Source organism: Galeopterus variegatus, unplaced genomic scaffold (assembly GCF_000696425.1).
Source record: "Galeopterus variegatus unplaced genomic scaffold, G_variegatus-3.0.2 Scaffold1891, whole genome shotgun sequence".
NCBI classification, from domain to species: Eukaryota; Metazoa; Chordata; class Mammalia; order Dermoptera; family Cynocephalidae; genus Galeopterus; species Galeopterus variegatus.
In genome coordinates, this window is record NW_007728002.1 from 70,475 (window position 1) to 88,069 (window position 17,595).

Genomic DNA, 17,595 nt, shown 5'->3' on the forward strand with positions numbered 1-17,595 from the left:
GCTCCCCCCCCCCCCCCCCCCCGCGCCAGTACATTTATTTGTTTTGTTTGCTTTCAGTTTTAGGGTTGTTGTGTCCCTCCCCCTTCCCAAACCCCCAGTTCTTGTTGATTTATTTTTATTTTTTGATTCACAGACTATCAACTAGACAAAAGTAGGGGAAAAAAGTAATGTTCAGAAGTGTCATTCCTTCCCCTATTCTATACCCCATCTCACCACCCTTGTCATTCCACACATCATGTAGGTAGGTAATCAGTATCATTGGTTTCTGGTTTCTTTTTTTGTTTACAAAAGTAAGCAGGTATATATTTTCCTTTTTAATTACTTCCTTTTGTAATATACAAAAGATAGCATATTATATATTTAATTTTGCACTTCAGTTTTTTCACTTAACAATATATCCTAGAAATAGCTACATGTCAGTTCATGGAGATCTTCCTCAGTCTTTTATTTTTACAGCTGCAGAGTACTCTGTTATTTGGATGTGCCATAGTTTATTAAACCAATCTCCTACATTTGGCTGTTAAGGTAGTTGGCACTACCTTCCAATTATAAATAATACTACAATTAATAATCTTATGTATATGTGTTTTCATATTGTTAAAAGTATATTTTTACTTTAAATTCTAAGAAGTATGATTGGTACATTTGAAAGATAAATGAGTATGTTGCTTGGTTAGTGTATTATTAGTTATCTATTGCTGTGCAACAAATTACCGCAAACTTAACTGCTCAAAATAACCCACATTTATTTCAGTTTCTGTGGATCAGTAGTCTGGGCATGGCTTAACTGGGTCTTCTGTGTAAGGGTCTTACAGGGTTGCAGTCTAGGTGTCTGCTGGGGCCGTGTTCTCACCTGGAGGCTTGACTGAGGAAGAATCTGCTTCCAGGGCCACTCATGTTGTTTCTTTTTGTTTCATTGCCTTTGTAGGGTTGAGGCAGAATTCATTTCATTGTGGTTGTAGGACTGAGGGCCTTGGCTTTTTGCTGGCTGTCAGCTGGAAGCCTGCCTCAGCTCCTGGAAGCAACTTATAGTTTCTTGTGGGCTTTTCTGGGAAGTGGCCAGTTTCTTGTGGGCTTTTCCAAAATGGCCACTTCCTTCATCAAGCCAGTGAGGAGAGTCAAGAGATCAAGCAAACTCTCAACAGAGTCTTATACAGTGTAACACTCATAGAAGTGACATCACCTTTGTCATATTCTGTTGGCTAGAAGCAAGTCACAGGTCCCACATACTCTCAAAGGGAAAGGGAGTATAAAAAGTCATGAACAGCAGATGGGTAAGAAGCATGTGGGGGACACTGTGAGTCTGCCACAATTATTGCTACATTTCCCTATGAAGGTTGTATTGTTTTGCCTTCTTACCAGCAATGTATGAAAGTGCCTGTTGACTTACAGCCCTGACAATCATATATACTAAGCTTTTGAACTTTTGCCAGTCTAATGGGTAGGAATTGTAAATTGTTAAATTTGCATTTCTCTTATCATGAGTGAAGTTGAACATCTTCCTATATTAAAGGTCCATTTTATGTCTTTCCTATTTTGAGAATATTCAAGTCTTTTTTCCCTGTATTTTTTATTGAGGAGGAATGCATATAACAAAAGTAACCATTTTAAAGTAAACAATTTAGTGGCATTTAATACATTGACATTATTGTTCATCCACCACCTCTATATAATTACAAAAGATTTTCATCAACCCAAAATAAAACCCCATACCAAGTAGGTGGTTACTCCCCATTCTCCACACCCTCCTGCCCACCTTTGTTTTTCAGCACTTTGACTATGAAGAATTTTAGATGTGATTTTCTCTTTATTTATCCTGCTTGGGATTTGCTGTGCTTCTTGGGGTTTGGGTAGATCTGTCCATTCAGAAATTCTTTGATACTATCTTTTCACATTATTTCTCTACCCTTTTCTCTGTTTCTCTTCTGAACCTCTAGTTACATATATATTAAACTGTTTGATATCATCTCTTAGGTTTCAAATGGCTCTTTCTTCATACTACCCCTCCCCCTGCAACTGTTTTTGTATTATAGTGTGGATAATTTCTATTGACCTGACTTCAACTTAACTGATTCTTTACTATTTTGAACTGCTGATAAGTCCTTTGGAAGAGTTCTTTATCTCTGATACTGTGTGTGTGTGTGTGTGTGTGTGTGTGTGTGTGTGTGTGTGTGTGTGTGTGTGTGTGTGTGTGTGTGTCTGATACTCTGTGGGTGTGTGGGTGTGGGTGTGTGTGTTTTTCCCTAGCATTTCATTTACATATACCGTTATCCCTTGATATCTGAGGGGGTTGGTTTCAGGGCCCTTCATGGATACCAAAATCTGCAGATGCTCAAGTCCTTTATATAAAATGGCACAGTATTTGCATATAACCTACACACATCCTCCACTATACTTTAAATCATCTCTAGATTACTTATAATACCTAACAAAATGCCTACACCTCACTTCATTCATGTGGATTGAACATAGTACTTGGCACACAGCAAATTCAAGTTTTGCTTTTTGAAACTGGAAATTTTTTTCTCCCCAAATATTTTCTTTCCGTAGATGGTTAAATCCACGGACATGGAACCCACAGGTACAGAGGGCCAACTGTGTGTGTATGTGTACGTGCATGCGTGTGTGTGTGTGTGTGTGTACGTGTGTGTACACTTTCTGTGCTGAAATTTTCTGTTTATACATATGATCTAATTTTTCCATTAGATGCTTTAAAATATTTTCCCTGGTTATTTTGAAATTCCTGTCTGATAATTCCAACATATGTGCTACATATGATCTAACTTTTCCATTAGATGCTTTAAAATATTTTCCCTGGTTATTTTGAAATTCCTGTCTGATAATTCCAACATATGTGCTATTTGTTGGTCTGTTCTCTTGAAGATTTCCTCTGATAACAATGGGTTACATTTTCTTGTTTCTTTGCATATTCTTATAATTTTTTGATTGAATGACAGACATCGTATGTAGAAGAATAGTAGAAACTGAAGTATATCATATTAACAACCTGAAAAAGGCATTCTCCTTTGTCAGGCCGCTAGTGTGTGGGGCCGAGTGAATTGCTTAAGTGTTTTTAATTTCTAATATACTTGCATGTATTTGTTACTTCAAACAATCATTTAAGAAAAATTTGTTAATAAATCTTGGATCTAGAAATGTGGCAATGTAGGAATTTGTCACTAAAGTTTTCTAAAGTTTCATGTGCATTTCACCTTTTCTTTCATACACAGTGATTTAGCATCTTTCTTGCAGTAGAGTAATAGGAAGATCTTTGCAACATTTAAGAAATAACTTGGACTCTCAAGATATGAAAATATAGTTATTTCTTCAGTAATAAATCAACTACTTTGGTATATTGGTATTGTTATGTGCAAAGGGAAGGATTGAGGCTCTTTGTTATTGCTTAGTCAGCTGTTAAGATGTAATGGCCGCTAATTCACCTTGTTTGAATACCTGTATGTCTATGTGCCATGTAGATTGTCTCCAGTGAGTAAATATCATGAAAATCACCCACTGTACTTCTGCTTGTGGTTAGTAATACATGCTGTGCTATAATTACTTTCTAACACACAACTGAATGAGTAATAGATTCATTATATACTTGTGATTCTTACATCACTGAAAGCTTCTGTTGTTTTTATTTCATTGTTGATGACAGTTACGACACTACCGATGTTTAATTTTGTAAATATTTCTTCATATGTATAGTATTAATGATGTGACACCCAGAAATAGCTCAGAAGCAAGCCAAGTTGGAAGCATAGTCGAATTTATAATTATTCTAGCCATGTTATCACTTAAAAAAAAATAACACAAAACCTCTACTTGTTTCTGTGTTTAATTTTGTAAATATTTCTTCATATGTATAGTATTAATGATGTGACACCCAGAAATAGCTCAGAAGCAAGCAAAGTTGGAAGCATAGTCGAATTTGTAATTATTCTAGCCATGTTATCACTTAAAAAAAAATAACACAAAACCTCTACTTGTTTCTGTATGTGCAAGATTCATACGTGGCATAGTTAATAATTCACTGTTGCTTTTTTTTTATCTCCACTATGTTTTTTTGTCTTGTGTCCTGCAGGTATAATTTAGGAAGAGGATCTTTAGTGACATGTTTTCTAGAAAGAAGTTGATTCAGTAGGCTTCAAAGCTAGGCACATTGCAAATACTTCAACTACTTGGAAATGCTTGACAGTTTATATATTATTCCTCTGACAAGCTTTTTATTTACATTTTTAGTGTTCACAAACTTATCAATGCATTTTGTATCGAAGTATTACTAGTTAGGACATAGTGGGCTTGGGGTTCCTAATTATGTAACACTATCTCTTTTCCTCATGCTTATGTATTCTTTATTTTGTCTGGATTAAAGATGATTTGTCATATATGAGATTGTGTAATCTTTGACTTTTTTTTGCATGTATTATTACCCTTGTCAGGTATATGATTTGCAGATGTTTTCTTCCGTTCTGTAGGTTGTCTTTTGACTTTCTTGATACTTTATTGCACAGAAGTTCTTAATTTTGATGAAGCCAAATTTATCAATTTTTTCTTTAGTAGCCTGTGCTTTTCATGCCATATCCATGAAATCATTGCCAAATTCATTGTCATGAAGATTTTCCCCAATATTTTTTTCTAAGATTTTATCAGTTCTAATTCTTAAGTTTAGGTCTTTGATCCATTGTGAGTTAATTTTTGTATTTGGTATAAGGTAAAGATCCAGATTTATTCTTTTGCATGTGGGTATCTGGTTTTCCCAGCATCATTTGTTAAAAAGACTGTCCTTTCCCCATTGAGTGGTCTCAGTACCCTTCTTGAAAATCAGTTGACCATATATTCGAGGATTTATTTATGGACTTTTAATCCTATTCCATTAGTCTTTATGTTTGTCCCTATGCCAGTTTCCTACTATTTTAATTATTGTAGCTTTGTAAATTTCAGTGTTGGAAAGTGTGAGACCTGCTACCTTATTCTTGTTTTTGAAGACTGTTTCGACTAGTTGGGGCCCCTTGCATTTCAGGATAGGCTTTTCCATTTATGCAGAGAAGGCTGTTGGAATTTTAGAGGGTGTGTTGAATATGTAGTTCAATTTGGGTAGTACTGACACCTTAATGTAAATCTCACCATCCATGAAACACAGGATATCTTTCCATTTATTTAGATCTTTAATTTCTTTCAGCAGTGTTTGGTGGTTTTCAGTATACAGTCTTTCACCTTGGTTAGATTTATTCCTAAGTATTTAATTCTTTTAGATGCTATTGTAAATGGAATTACTTTCTTAACTTCCTTTTCAGAGTTTTTGTTGCTGATGTATAGAAAAACAACTGACTTTGGTGTGTTGATCTTGTACCTTGCTAAAACAAATTTACCTTGCTTAATTTGTTTATTAGCTCTAGTAGCTTTCTTGTGGATTCTTTGGGATTTTCCATATATAAGATCATGTCATGCAAAAAGAGATAGTTTTTTCCTCTTCCTTTTCAATTCAAATGCTTTTTATTTCTTTATCTTGTTCCTTTTCTTAGGTGGACAGCTTTTCATTCTTTAACCACTGAGTATGATGTTAAATGCGGGTTTTTCATAAATACCTTTTATCATGTTGAGAAATTTTCCCTATATTCCTAGTTTCCTAGGGATTTTTATCATGAAAGAGTGTTGAATTTTGTCAAATGCCTTTTTTCTTTGCAGCAATTGAAATGATCCTGTGCGGTTTTTTTTTTCCCCCTCTTCATTCTGTTAATGTGTTATATTACATTGATTTTCTTAATGTTGAACCACCCTTGCATTCCTGGTATAAATCCCACGTGGTTGTGGTAAATAATCCTTTTAGTATGTTTTTGGATTTGATTTGCTAATATTTTGTGAAGGATTTTTGCATCGGTAGTCATAAGAGATATTGATCTGTAATTTGCTTTTTTTGTGATGTCTTTATCTGACTTTGGTATAAGGGTAATGCTGGCCTTATAGAATAAGTTAGGACATGTTCTCTCCTCTTCAATTTTTTGAATGTTTGAGAAGTATTGGTATTAATTCTTCTTTAATGTTTTGTGGAATTCATCTGTGAATCCATATGGTCCAGGAGTTTTCTTTCTTAGGAGGGATCTTTGCCTTTTTACCCATGGAATGTTGAGACGACAACAATCTGCTTTTAATTCTTCTTTAGAAGAAATGAAATCTTCCTCAGTAAGACTTGTTTTGGAGGCTCATGGCTTAGTTGGAATAAATAACTAAAAATTACAGTTCTTTAAGGCTACTTTTTTTTACTTTAGTAAACAATAGTACAGGTTATATTGCTAATTTTTATCAATGATAGTATATTAAATATTCTATAGCTATTTAAATGATGTTCAAATCATTTATATTTCCTTATTCATAGTTTTTATAAGTAAGCATTTTAAGTTTTATGAACTTTTATAAACTTTGCTTCAGAAAGATTATTATATTCTTAAAGTTTCTTTTGGTGCTCTCAATGTATATTCAATGTTCTGCTCTATAAAGTAATAAATAATAGTTTAATAGCTTCTATAAACATAAAGTCCAGGTATCTCTCAGAATTCAAAATATCTGTGTTTCTGAAAGTAGATTGCAAGGTAAGGCTCTTTACAATAAGAATGTACTAAAGTTTGAGTGAATTTCAAAGGCTGAAAGTCAAATGCTTCATTTCTAGCACTTAAAACATGTTCATACTCAGTGATTATTGAATCATGTGTGTTACCGTGGTATCTAATCAGCACAAACATCAGCAATAATAAAAGGGCATGTCACTAGTTAAGATACTTAGTGAACTAGCACATGTAGTACTATTTTACTGTTACTTTCTGCTGTTATTATTACTATTGACAGAAGGTATACTGGCGAGAGAAGGATGAATTAACTCTATATGGCTCCAATAGGTTATTTTAAAAATAGAAGAATAATTTTTAAAGTTTTTTGAATAGGAAAACATTTCACAGAGTTCAAAATTTAAAAGGTTTCAAGGGATATATATTCCCCTTCTTGTAACTGTTCTCCAGTCACCCAATTCCCTTCCTTGAATATAATCAATGTTATAAAAGAGAACAAGATGTATATGAACTTAAATGAAGTGGACTGAAAGATCTGTCAGATTTGTTTGGCCATTCTTAGACCTAATGGGAAAATTACATATTTTTAAGTATATCATTTGTTTTACCTGTTTAATTTACATTGATAGCTCGTTTTATCTGCTATAAGGAAATAAAAAAACTTATACAAGAAAGCTAATGGAACACAATAAAGGCTACATATGTATTAAAGTCATAGCTTTCTCATAAAAAGTAAACCCCAGGGCTTAGAAAAGGGACATTAATTATAGCCCTATGGAATCCTAGGTGGTTCTAGATAAATCCTGGTCAACTTTGGGTCTCAGATAAATTTCCAGGGTCCTTTTGTGCCACAGCAAGCACATGGGAATTTGATATCTTTGTACTCAAGCTGGATTTGACTGAAATTTATGTCAGCTAGCCTTTTGATTGTGTTCTTTTCTTTTTGAAATTTTAATAAGACAGTATACTTACCAAAATATGCATAGAATTAACTGTATTTGTGATCATTAAAATATTTATGGCAGAAACACATTGTCTTATCAGTTTGTCCAATTTGTCCGTATTTAGAATTTTCAATGTGCATGAGTTTGCAAGCATAAGCATCTTTGAAGCCACGAATTGACTTACTTCTGTAGTGGGGTCTATTTGTTAATTAAGGCAATGCTGTCTTAACTGTGCTGAATGTCAGACACTTCAGGAGTTGGCTTATGGTTTGTTTTTGTTTTCAGTAGGTTTCCTATTTAAACTCTGCTCTAGTGAGCAGTTGCTCATTGAAATTAGCAATATATAATTTTGTAATTTAAAGTATGAGCTCAGTTTAAACCTTTTTTTCAAATGTGAACTTAAACAGAATATAACTCTCCTCAGCTGAATAGTATGTATTGAGACTTTTTAATTTTTCCAAGCGAGTGTCTAAGATTCAGTACTATAAAGCTTGTAGATGCTAAGGAAAGATTTTTAAGTGTGAGTCCTAGGAAAGGAGAGATCACAACATGTAGAGTCACGTTCTCTTATGAATCTTGAAAGCTGCTAGACTATATTTTTTTATATCTTAATTTCATTAGCCCATTCTATTTTAGAAGAATTTGAAGTGATATTTTCTTTGCAAGTGAAAAATCCATTGTCTTTGCATTTCAGTATACTCTAACACTCCAAGAAGATGCTGATGTACTACTGACTGTTTCAATATATTTTTTTCTTTTACATAGTTGGGCATTAGGAAAATATACTCTGAGCTTTAAAGAAGTATTTTTTTCACTTAAAATAAAGAATGTAAATTGTAATTCATGAAAAGATTCTTTTAGCTAAGAAAACCCATTTAAAAAGAGAAAATGCTGGAAATGTAGACTGACAAAAAATGCAATTGTAGTTTAGAGGCTAAAAGCAGATTGATTTCTGAAAATCCTGAAAGCCCTCCTGACAAAGACAGATATGTGTTTCAGATTTCTTTCAAACAAGATTTCAGATGCTTAAAAATCTAGAGTAATAACCCAGTGGAAGAACCATTCAAGTAGAAAAATAGTGTAAATAGTTCACAGAAAAAGAAATACAAGACAATCTCATAAGAAAATATAAATGTAAAAACCACATTAAGCTGGTCCGATGGTAGTGGGTTATCAGAACTTATTAACATTACTCATTACTGTCACTATGTTGGTATTCAACTCCCACTGCTGAATTTGGCTGGCTTTAAAACACACACACACACACACACACGCACGCACGCACACGCGCGCCAGCCATTTTTCATTTACTGCATTGCAGGGATTTAAAAGTTAGATAATGGTCCTGGCCCGTGGCTCACTTGGGAGAGCGTGGTGCTGACAACACCAAGTCAAGGGTTAAGATCCCCTTACCGGTCATCTTTTTAAAAAACATAATAATAAATAAATAAAAGTTAGATTACTATTAGTGAAAGCATGAGGAAAAGGAAACTTGGAAACTTGGTGGTGGAAGAATAAATCAGGAAAAGTCTCACGGAGGGCAATTTGGCACTATTTGTCAAAATTCAAAAGTATCTTTCGATTCTTCCAATTCAAATTTGGGGAAGCTATTCAATGGATACACTTCTTCATGTAAAAATTATTCATGCCAAGGATATTAGTTTTAACACTACAGTATAATAGCAAAAGATTGAAAAGAATCTAAATGTCCTTAAATGGGGGATTTTGATAAATTAAGGTACAATCATGCAATGGAATACTATTTGGTCATAAAATACATTAAGGAAGTTCTGTGTACTTCTAGGAAAATGGGTTCAAGATTCATTAGATTGGGTGTTGCCAAACTTTTTTCTTAAAGTGCCAGATAGTAAATATTTTAGGCTTTGCAGGCAGTGTGGTCTCTTTGGAGACTACTCAGCTTTGTTGTCATGGGAATGCAGCCATAAATAATACTTAAATGAATGGGCATGGCCATGTTCCAGTAAAAGTTTATTTACAAAAAACAAGTGACTGGCCTATGGGCCATGGTTGCTGACCTCTGTATTAAATGAAAGAAGCAACTGAAGAACTTGGTATATAAATTAAAGGTATGAATGAAGTACTGGGAGCATAGAGAAGTGAGTTCAAGATTTGCCTGGGAGGTGTGGGAAAGAGATGAGGTGTTAATTTATACTGATGAGGTAATAATTTAAACTAAGTTTCTGTGGATGTGCAGGAGCTGTAAATATTAAGATGAGAAAGTCTTTTCTAGGATTGGTGAGAAGTTGTCTGCCTGAAATAAGGAGTTCTTTGTTGGAAGAGGATGAAGAGGTGAGATGGAACCATATTTTTGAAGGTGCTAGACACTACTTCCGATTTGTAACTCATTTTCTACATTGAATAAAAAATTTCACTCCTATTTTTATTAAACCTTGACATTTTGCCATATTTGCTTCAGATCTTTTTTTTTTTTAAAAAAAACAGGTAAATTTGAAACTGCCCTGCAAACCACCCAGAACACTTCCTTTCTTCCTCTCTTGAGATAACGGCTAACATGCATTTGTTTTGTTCGTCTAGTCTTGCATTCCTACATTAACCAGATGTTTGTATACTCCTTAACAACACATTGTGTTGTTATGTATGTTTTTGAAGGTTTATTTGATGGTTTAAATTGTCATTTTGGAATTGGGTTTTTTTGCTCAATATGTTTTTACTATTTGCGTATAGACCAGGCACTTTCAGTAGAAACATAATGTAGTCCACAAATGCAAGGCATGTATGTAATTTTAAATTTTCTAGTAGCCGCATAAAAAGGTAAGTAGAAACAGGTAAAATTAATAATATGCTTTAATAACCCAGTATGTCCAAAATATTATTTCAGCATGTATGCAATATAAAAATTATCAGTGAGATATTCTGCATTCCTTTTTACAGTAAGTCTTTAGAATCTGGTGTTTATTTTACACTTACAACACATCTTAATTTGGACTAGCCATATTTTAAGTGTTCAGTAGCCACATGTGCTTAGTGGCTTTTACTGTATTGGACGTCGAGTAGCTTGTGTGTACTCCTACCACCAGGGGTCAGCCAAGCATCATAATGTTAACAACAATAGACAGTATTTTGTTGGAGTTTTCTAATCTATGACTGCAATGCAAAAATTGTTCTGTGCACAACAAAGTAAACCACTGTCAAGTACAGCATTTACTGCTGATGAAATCGTTGGAGCCCAGAGGGTGATGTTTGCCGTTTGTTCCATTCATGTTTGCCTTGAATAAACTGTTGAAACTTACCCCCCTTTTATTAGAGGTGTCACATGTGTAGTTAATATACTGCTTCTCCATATTTGGACCTTATTCTCTTGGTAAACTTGTTTGCTAAAAATCTCAAGTGGGGGGCCGGCCTGGTGGCGCACTGCTACAGTGCGCCGCTTGGGAAGTGTGGCGGCGCTCCCGCCGAGGGTTCGGATCCCACACACAGACCGGCCGCTCACTGGCTGAGCGAGGTGCGGGGGCAACGATCCCTTTGCTGGTCCTGGTCCGGTATGGGCGCGACACTGAGGGTTGTGATCCGTTGCCGGTCACAAAAAAAGACAAAAAAGGAAAAAAAAAAAAATCTCAAGTGGGAAACATTTAATTACTGAGCCACATGTTGTATGACTACCTATTCTTGTTTTTTAAAGTTTCTGCCTGGTTTAAAGTCATCTCATTAAAGTCTATAGTTAGATTTGTATTTATCTTATTCTCTACAGATATGCCTTCACAGAAATGCCCTAGACTTTATATTCATAGCACAAACTGACATTTAGAGTGCCTTAGTTTCATACACATTATAATTTGAGGAACTTACTATTATGCTGTGAATATCCCTTATATAAAGACCCAATGAAAAAAAAATCTCACTAAGAACAAAGATATAGGGAAAATTCTGTCCATCTCACCCATTCATTATTTGGTTCTTGATAGTTTTTTTCAGTTCTGGAGGGTTTGTTTTAATGCCTCCTCTTATATGCCCACTAAAGTCCTTTGTCAAAATACAAATAATTTGTAGATCAATAGTAGTCTCAGCTAACTCTTTAGATAGGACCTTGATTTATTGTGCATTCCGTGGCTTGATGGTAGCCTTTTAATAATTTTATACGAAGTACTGTTAATATATTTTCTGCCACAAGGTGGGGGTAGAGAGTCCAATGGTTCTGATTAGTTAGAATTTGACAACAGCAATCATAAAGTTAACTGTCTATGAGTTACCAAAATAATTATTGGTGCCATTATTAGCACAACTTTTCCTTAAGGTTAGAATGATTCCTAATTTCTGCATGGTAGGTTTTTACTTGGGTCATCAGCCATTCTGGAATTGATGACTAGTGTTTTTTTTTAATAAATATTTACTCTTGATTTAACTTCACATCCTTTTACTTTGTTAGGTTGCTTAGATCAGTTTTTTTTGTTTGTTTTTTAAATTCTGAGCTGAGAACAGACACTTGGGGTGTGGGGTGGAAATGCATGTTTTGAGTGAACAAATGGGAACTGAGGGAAAAAAAGGTAATTCTGGAGAGTCAGGCTTTTGGTGGTCTGGTAGGATTGGAAAAGGAGAGAGTGAGGCTTGGATAGGGCACCATCATAGCAGGTCTTTTATACAAGAAGCAGCATAGAGTCCTAGAGCTAGGAGTTTTTCAAATTTTAATGTTAAAAATATGTATATTCTTGTTAGATGACCAATATAGATAGGCCTGAACAAAGTGAGGGGATGTGTCCATTCTGTCTATTAAAATTAAAGTGTACATGGAACACACACATACATTGTGTATAATCTGGAATGAGAAGAGAGCATTCTATTTTATTTATATTTTTTTATTATATATATTTTATATGTATTATATTTTTTTATTTATTTTTATTTTTTTTATAAGATGACCAGTAAGGGGATCTTAACCCTTGACTTGGCGTTGTCAGCACCATGCTCTCCCAAGTGAGCAACCGGCCATCCCTATATAAGGATCCGAACCCTTGGCCTTGGTGTTATCAGCACCACATTCTACCAAATGAGCCACGGGCCGGCCCAATATATGTATTATATTTATATTGAACACTATTATTTGGCTCCTTGGCATCAGTTTGCCCATATCAAGTATTAAGGGATTTCTTACTAATCATAATAGGTCTATTTGTCAGAAATCATTTTTAACAAATTTCCTTTTATGCTTTGTTGTATACATAAAATTCAACAGTGAAACAAACTTAAATAGACTTTGTCAAGGTTTTCGTACAAACACATGTTCCATATATAGATATATAAGATTGAATGACCTAAGCAAATTCTTATGTTACAATATTTGTAGACTGAATTTTCAAAAGCCCCATAGTGCTGGGTTTTTTTTTTTTTATTTCAAAGTGAGATATGCATAGGATATCATATAGGCTACGAGTAAAATGTCCTGTTGCTGTTAGAGCGCATGAAATTTGAACACCATGTAGTTTAAAGATAAAAGAGAATTGTAAGTGGGAGTAGATTTGGAAATTGGATTTGATTTGTGAACCAAATTTAAAAAATAAAATAGTAAAGTTCCTTTTTAATTGACATGATACCGGCCATTTATACACATTTTGCTTTGCTATAAGAATACCATTTTAGCTTACTCAGGATCATATTGATTTGCCAGAGTTCCTGAGAGAAAGCCTTGCTTTGCTAAGGCTTTTAGCAGTTTGAAAGTGGAATGGTGGATCTTACAGCAGAGGAAATGTGAGATAGATACCAGTGTGATGCTACTAAGTGGAAGAGATCAGTTTGGTTGTGAGTCTGTGGTTTGGTGCAATACATTTGTCATCATGTATGAGAAGGCAGCTCCCCATTTTCCCTATGAAATATCCCTCCCCCCAAATTCCTTTGCCAACTGAAATGTAAGGTTTCAGAAATACACCTGATGCATTAAAATCTACATATATTTAATCTATTTAGCCACATAAACCATTATATAGCATGTAGAATTTGGAAATAAAGTTATGTTTTGTTTTGCTATCTCATGGAATAATTTTGTTCAAGCTCTTCATATGTAATTGAAATCCCTTTTAAATCATTTGTCTTCATAAGATAGTTGTTCAGGTGACAGCTATTAGGAATTTGAGTGGCTTCAAAGCCTTTAGATATAAGGTGACTCCTTTTATTCTGAAAAATAATTTTGAGGGGATAAAACCCTCACCTGATATCTGAATATATATGATAATTCTTTATACCTCTTATTTTGTATTGCTATTTAGAACTTCTTAAAATTACTCAATTTTAAGAAGTCAGAGTCTTATTCTCATTTATAATAGAGTGTCTAAGCTTTTCGTTGTTAATGTGGATTTTGTCTTACCTTTTTTTTTTTCCTTTGAGGGGTTGGACATAATTGCCTTATTTCATTTCAGGGATCCTTCTAAAATAAATATTCTGGTTCCTGGTGCTGGACTAGGAAGACTGGCCTGGGAAATAGCTATGCTAGGTTATGCTTGTCAAGGAAATGAATGGAGTTTTTTTATGCTCTTTTCTTCCAACTTTGTACTCAACAGGTATTTAATTTATTTTTTGCTGGAAATAGTAATTTCTCAGAATCGGATTGACTTACCTATTTTTTTTAACAATTTTGAATTTGAAGATAAGTACATAGTGTTTGATTATTATGTTACATCATAAATGTTTCTTATGTTAAAATCAAAATGCTTATACATATTACCACTTAACCAATTGCCTAGTTAACAGAATGTTGAAACAAGGAGGGTAATCTACTTTTTAGAAAGTGATTGGGCCTTCCATGAAACTGGAATGATTTCTGTACAGATTCTACAGGACTAAATATAATCCAGGAAGAAATATTTTCTCATCGTTCCTCACTTCTTTACCCCTTTGTTTCTTTAGTGGAATACGAGTTTAGTGTAGCAATCATAACTTTTTTTCCTTAATCATGTTTTTATAAAATAGCTGATAATGCTCACACAACTGAATTGGAAAGATCTCTCAGAACTTCCACAGACTCTTTTGGAAGTTAGTGGAAGAGAGTTATTTTTAAAGTCAGAAGACGTGTGTTAGAGAAAAATAAATAGCTGCCTTATTTAAATAATATGTTGTCTCAGATGGCAGTATGAGTTTTAGGGGGTTGATGAGAAGAGAAAAAAAGGTTGTAAGCAAACTTTTAGTCCAAACCAATACCATATTTTTAAAATTAGTTGGATGGTTTTTATTTCCATTTAAAGTTCAGAAATACAGTTTTAAAACTTTGAATGAACAGTACATTTATATCTCTAAATTTACATTTTTTTTGTTTTAATCTATGATTGGTTGCTCATCTACATGTATATTTTCAGTTAATTGGGTGGACTGTAATAGTGACACTTTAAGTATTAATGAATTATATACCCATACTAATCAAACAGNAAGTACATAGTGTTTGATTATTATGTTACATCATAAATGTTTCTTATGTTAAAATCAAAATGCTTATACATATTACCACTTAACCAATTGCCTAGTTAACAGAATGTTGAAACAAGGAGGGTAATCTACTTTTTAGAAAGTGATTGGGCCTTCCATGAAACTGGAATGATTTCTGTACAGATTCTACAGGACTAAATATAATCCAGGAAGAAATATTTTCTCATCGTTCCTCACTTCTTTACCCCTTTGTTTCTTTAGTGGAATACGGGTTTAGTGTAGCAATCATAACTTTTTTTCCTTAATCATGTTTTTATAAAATAGCTGATAATGCTCACACAACTGAATTGGAAAGATCTCTCAGAACTTCCACAGACTCTTTTGGAAGTTAGTGGAAGAGAGTTATTTTTAAAGTCAGAAGACGTGTGTTAGAGAAAAATAAATAGCTGCCTTATTTAAATAATATGTTGTCTCAGATGGCAGTATGAGTTTTAGGGGGTTGATGAGAAGAGAAAAAAAGGTTGTAAGCAAACTTTTAGTCCAAACCAATACCATATTTTTAAAATTAGTTGGATGGTTTTTATTTCCATTTAAAGTTCAGAAATACAGTTTTAAAACTTTGAATGAACAGTACATTTATATCTCTAAATTTACATTTTTTTTTGTTTTAATCTATGGTTGTTCATCTACATGTATATTTTCAGTTAATTAGGTGGACTGTAATAGTGACACTTTAAGTATTAATGAATTATATACCCATACTAATCAAACAGGTTTTAATCTATGATTGGTTGCTCATCTACATGTATATTTTCAGTTAATTGGGTGGACTGTAATAGTGACACTTTAAGTATTAATGAATTATATACCCATACTAATCAAACAGATTATATTTTAGCATTTAACATAGATTTGCTTGGTAAAATGTTTAGTTAACACTGAATTTTGTCCTCATATTTTGCAGATGTTCTGAAATTAATAAATATAAACTCTATCCCTGGATCCATCAGTTTAGCAATAACCGGAGATCAGCTGATCAGATTCGACCCATCTTTTTCCCTGATGTTGACCCCCACAGTCTTCCTCCTGGTTCTAACTTTTCTATGACAGCAGGAGATTTTCAGGAGATTTATTCAGAATGCAGTAAGTCAAAAGCAAGCGTTTTAAAGGTCTTGTCCTTAATTTTAAATTTAATGAGCTAACTTTTCCTAAGCTGAAGTTTTGGTCATTCGTTTTGATGGTAGGGTATAAGGTATATTGCAGTGACAATTTAGAATAGTTTCAAGGTCATTTACAAGGCAACAATGGGAAATATGAAGAAGTATAAGATATCTACAGTCAAGAAATTTTGAGTCTGTTGGGTCTGTTAATGTAAGACAACATATAAACAAATAAATTCAAATGAGTAATAAATGCAGTAAAGTTTGTACTTCAGCCTGGCAAACTGTTGAAGAAATTTGAGGTAGGCATTAGAGAAAGGGAGATGGTAATGGGGAAAGAAGAGAGAGGGATTGGCAGTAAAAGGAAAAAGAAAAATACAATGCTGAGTGGTTAGCAAGATCATTTCATTCAACAGTTATTTGTTTAGCATCTAATAAGTACCAGGGATGTTCTAGGCATTCAGAAGAGAACAGTGAGTAAAACAGTCCTTGTCCAGCAAGAAACTTATATTTTAATACGGAGAGAGAGGCAATAACAAATTTTGTTTGTTTATTCCCCGAACTCTGAGATTGGGACAACCTGTACTCTGAAAGTAGAAAGGAAGAGATGGAAGATATTAGGTGTGGGATAAGTTATGGAGCAAGTCCTCAAAATAGGAGTGAAATAAGGGAAAACATCACTTAGGCAAGTGAAAGTCCTTTCCTTTTGGGAGGAAGGTTTGAGGGAGCAGATGGTGAGGATAATCTTCAGTGGGATCAAGTGCTTTTATTGCACCAGCAGTTGTACAGACACCACGGACCTTCAGGCCATAGCCTCCAAGAGGCAAGCAGTATTCTTTGCTGGTTTCCACCCACTGCTTTTGTCTGCTCCTGGTCCCCCTTCTTCTTCCCTTCCCTGGTGATTATCTGAAGGCATGGTGAGTGTTTAGATACTTTGACGTCATTCATTTCTGAGTTGGCAACAAGTGCCTGCAGTCTTTCTGAAACCTGCCAGAACTGGTGGCTAACACTAGTTTAAATCATAATTTAAAACTCATTTGACTATTATTTTATCTTAACTGATTTTAAATGACGGCTAGAAGTTCAATAGATGATAGATGATAAATAACACTCTTACAAATATATTTGGTCACATTATTGATGAAACCGTTGTGAATTATAAAGCATCTCATGTAAATGATTATTTGGTTACTTTGATTATAGTGTTGATTGGAAGAATTTAGCTTCTGCATCCCTGCAGTTAAATGAAATATTAATACTCTGTAAGAGGTAACTGTCAAGTTTAAAGAATTAATTAAAAGAAAAAGCAAAATAACAAAACAGTTGCAGTAATTTGATTTTTCTTGATTAGATACCTGGGACTGTATTGCTACCTGTTTCTTCATAGACACAGCTCACAATGTAATTGATTATATTGATACAATATGGAAAATTCTCAAGCCAGGTGGAATTTGGATAAATCTAGGTAAGTTCTTCAGTATTTATTAAAATTTTATACATTAATCTAAGTACTTATAACTATTTTACATTTGGTAACTTCAC

At 33.9% G+C, this 17,595-nt stretch overlaps 1 protein-coding gene across 1 annotated transcript in view; it reads left to right on the plus strand.

The window, feature by feature from the left end:
• LOC103595934 (chromosome unknown open reading frame, human C9orf41) overlaps positions 1-17,595 on the plus strand; it is a 49,715-nt gene that overhangs the window by 13,824 nt on the left and 18,296 nt on the right. Inside the window, exons 4-6 of the mRNA XM_008579472.1 lie at positions 13,894-14,034; positions 15,858-16,036; positions 17,405-17,518. Of these exons, the coding sequence (XP_008577694.1) occupies positions 13,894-14,034; positions 15,858-16,036; positions 17,405-17,518 (434 nt within the window). The remainder of the gene's footprint in view (positions 1-13,893; positions 14,035-15,857; positions 16,037-17,404; positions 17,519-17,595) is intronic.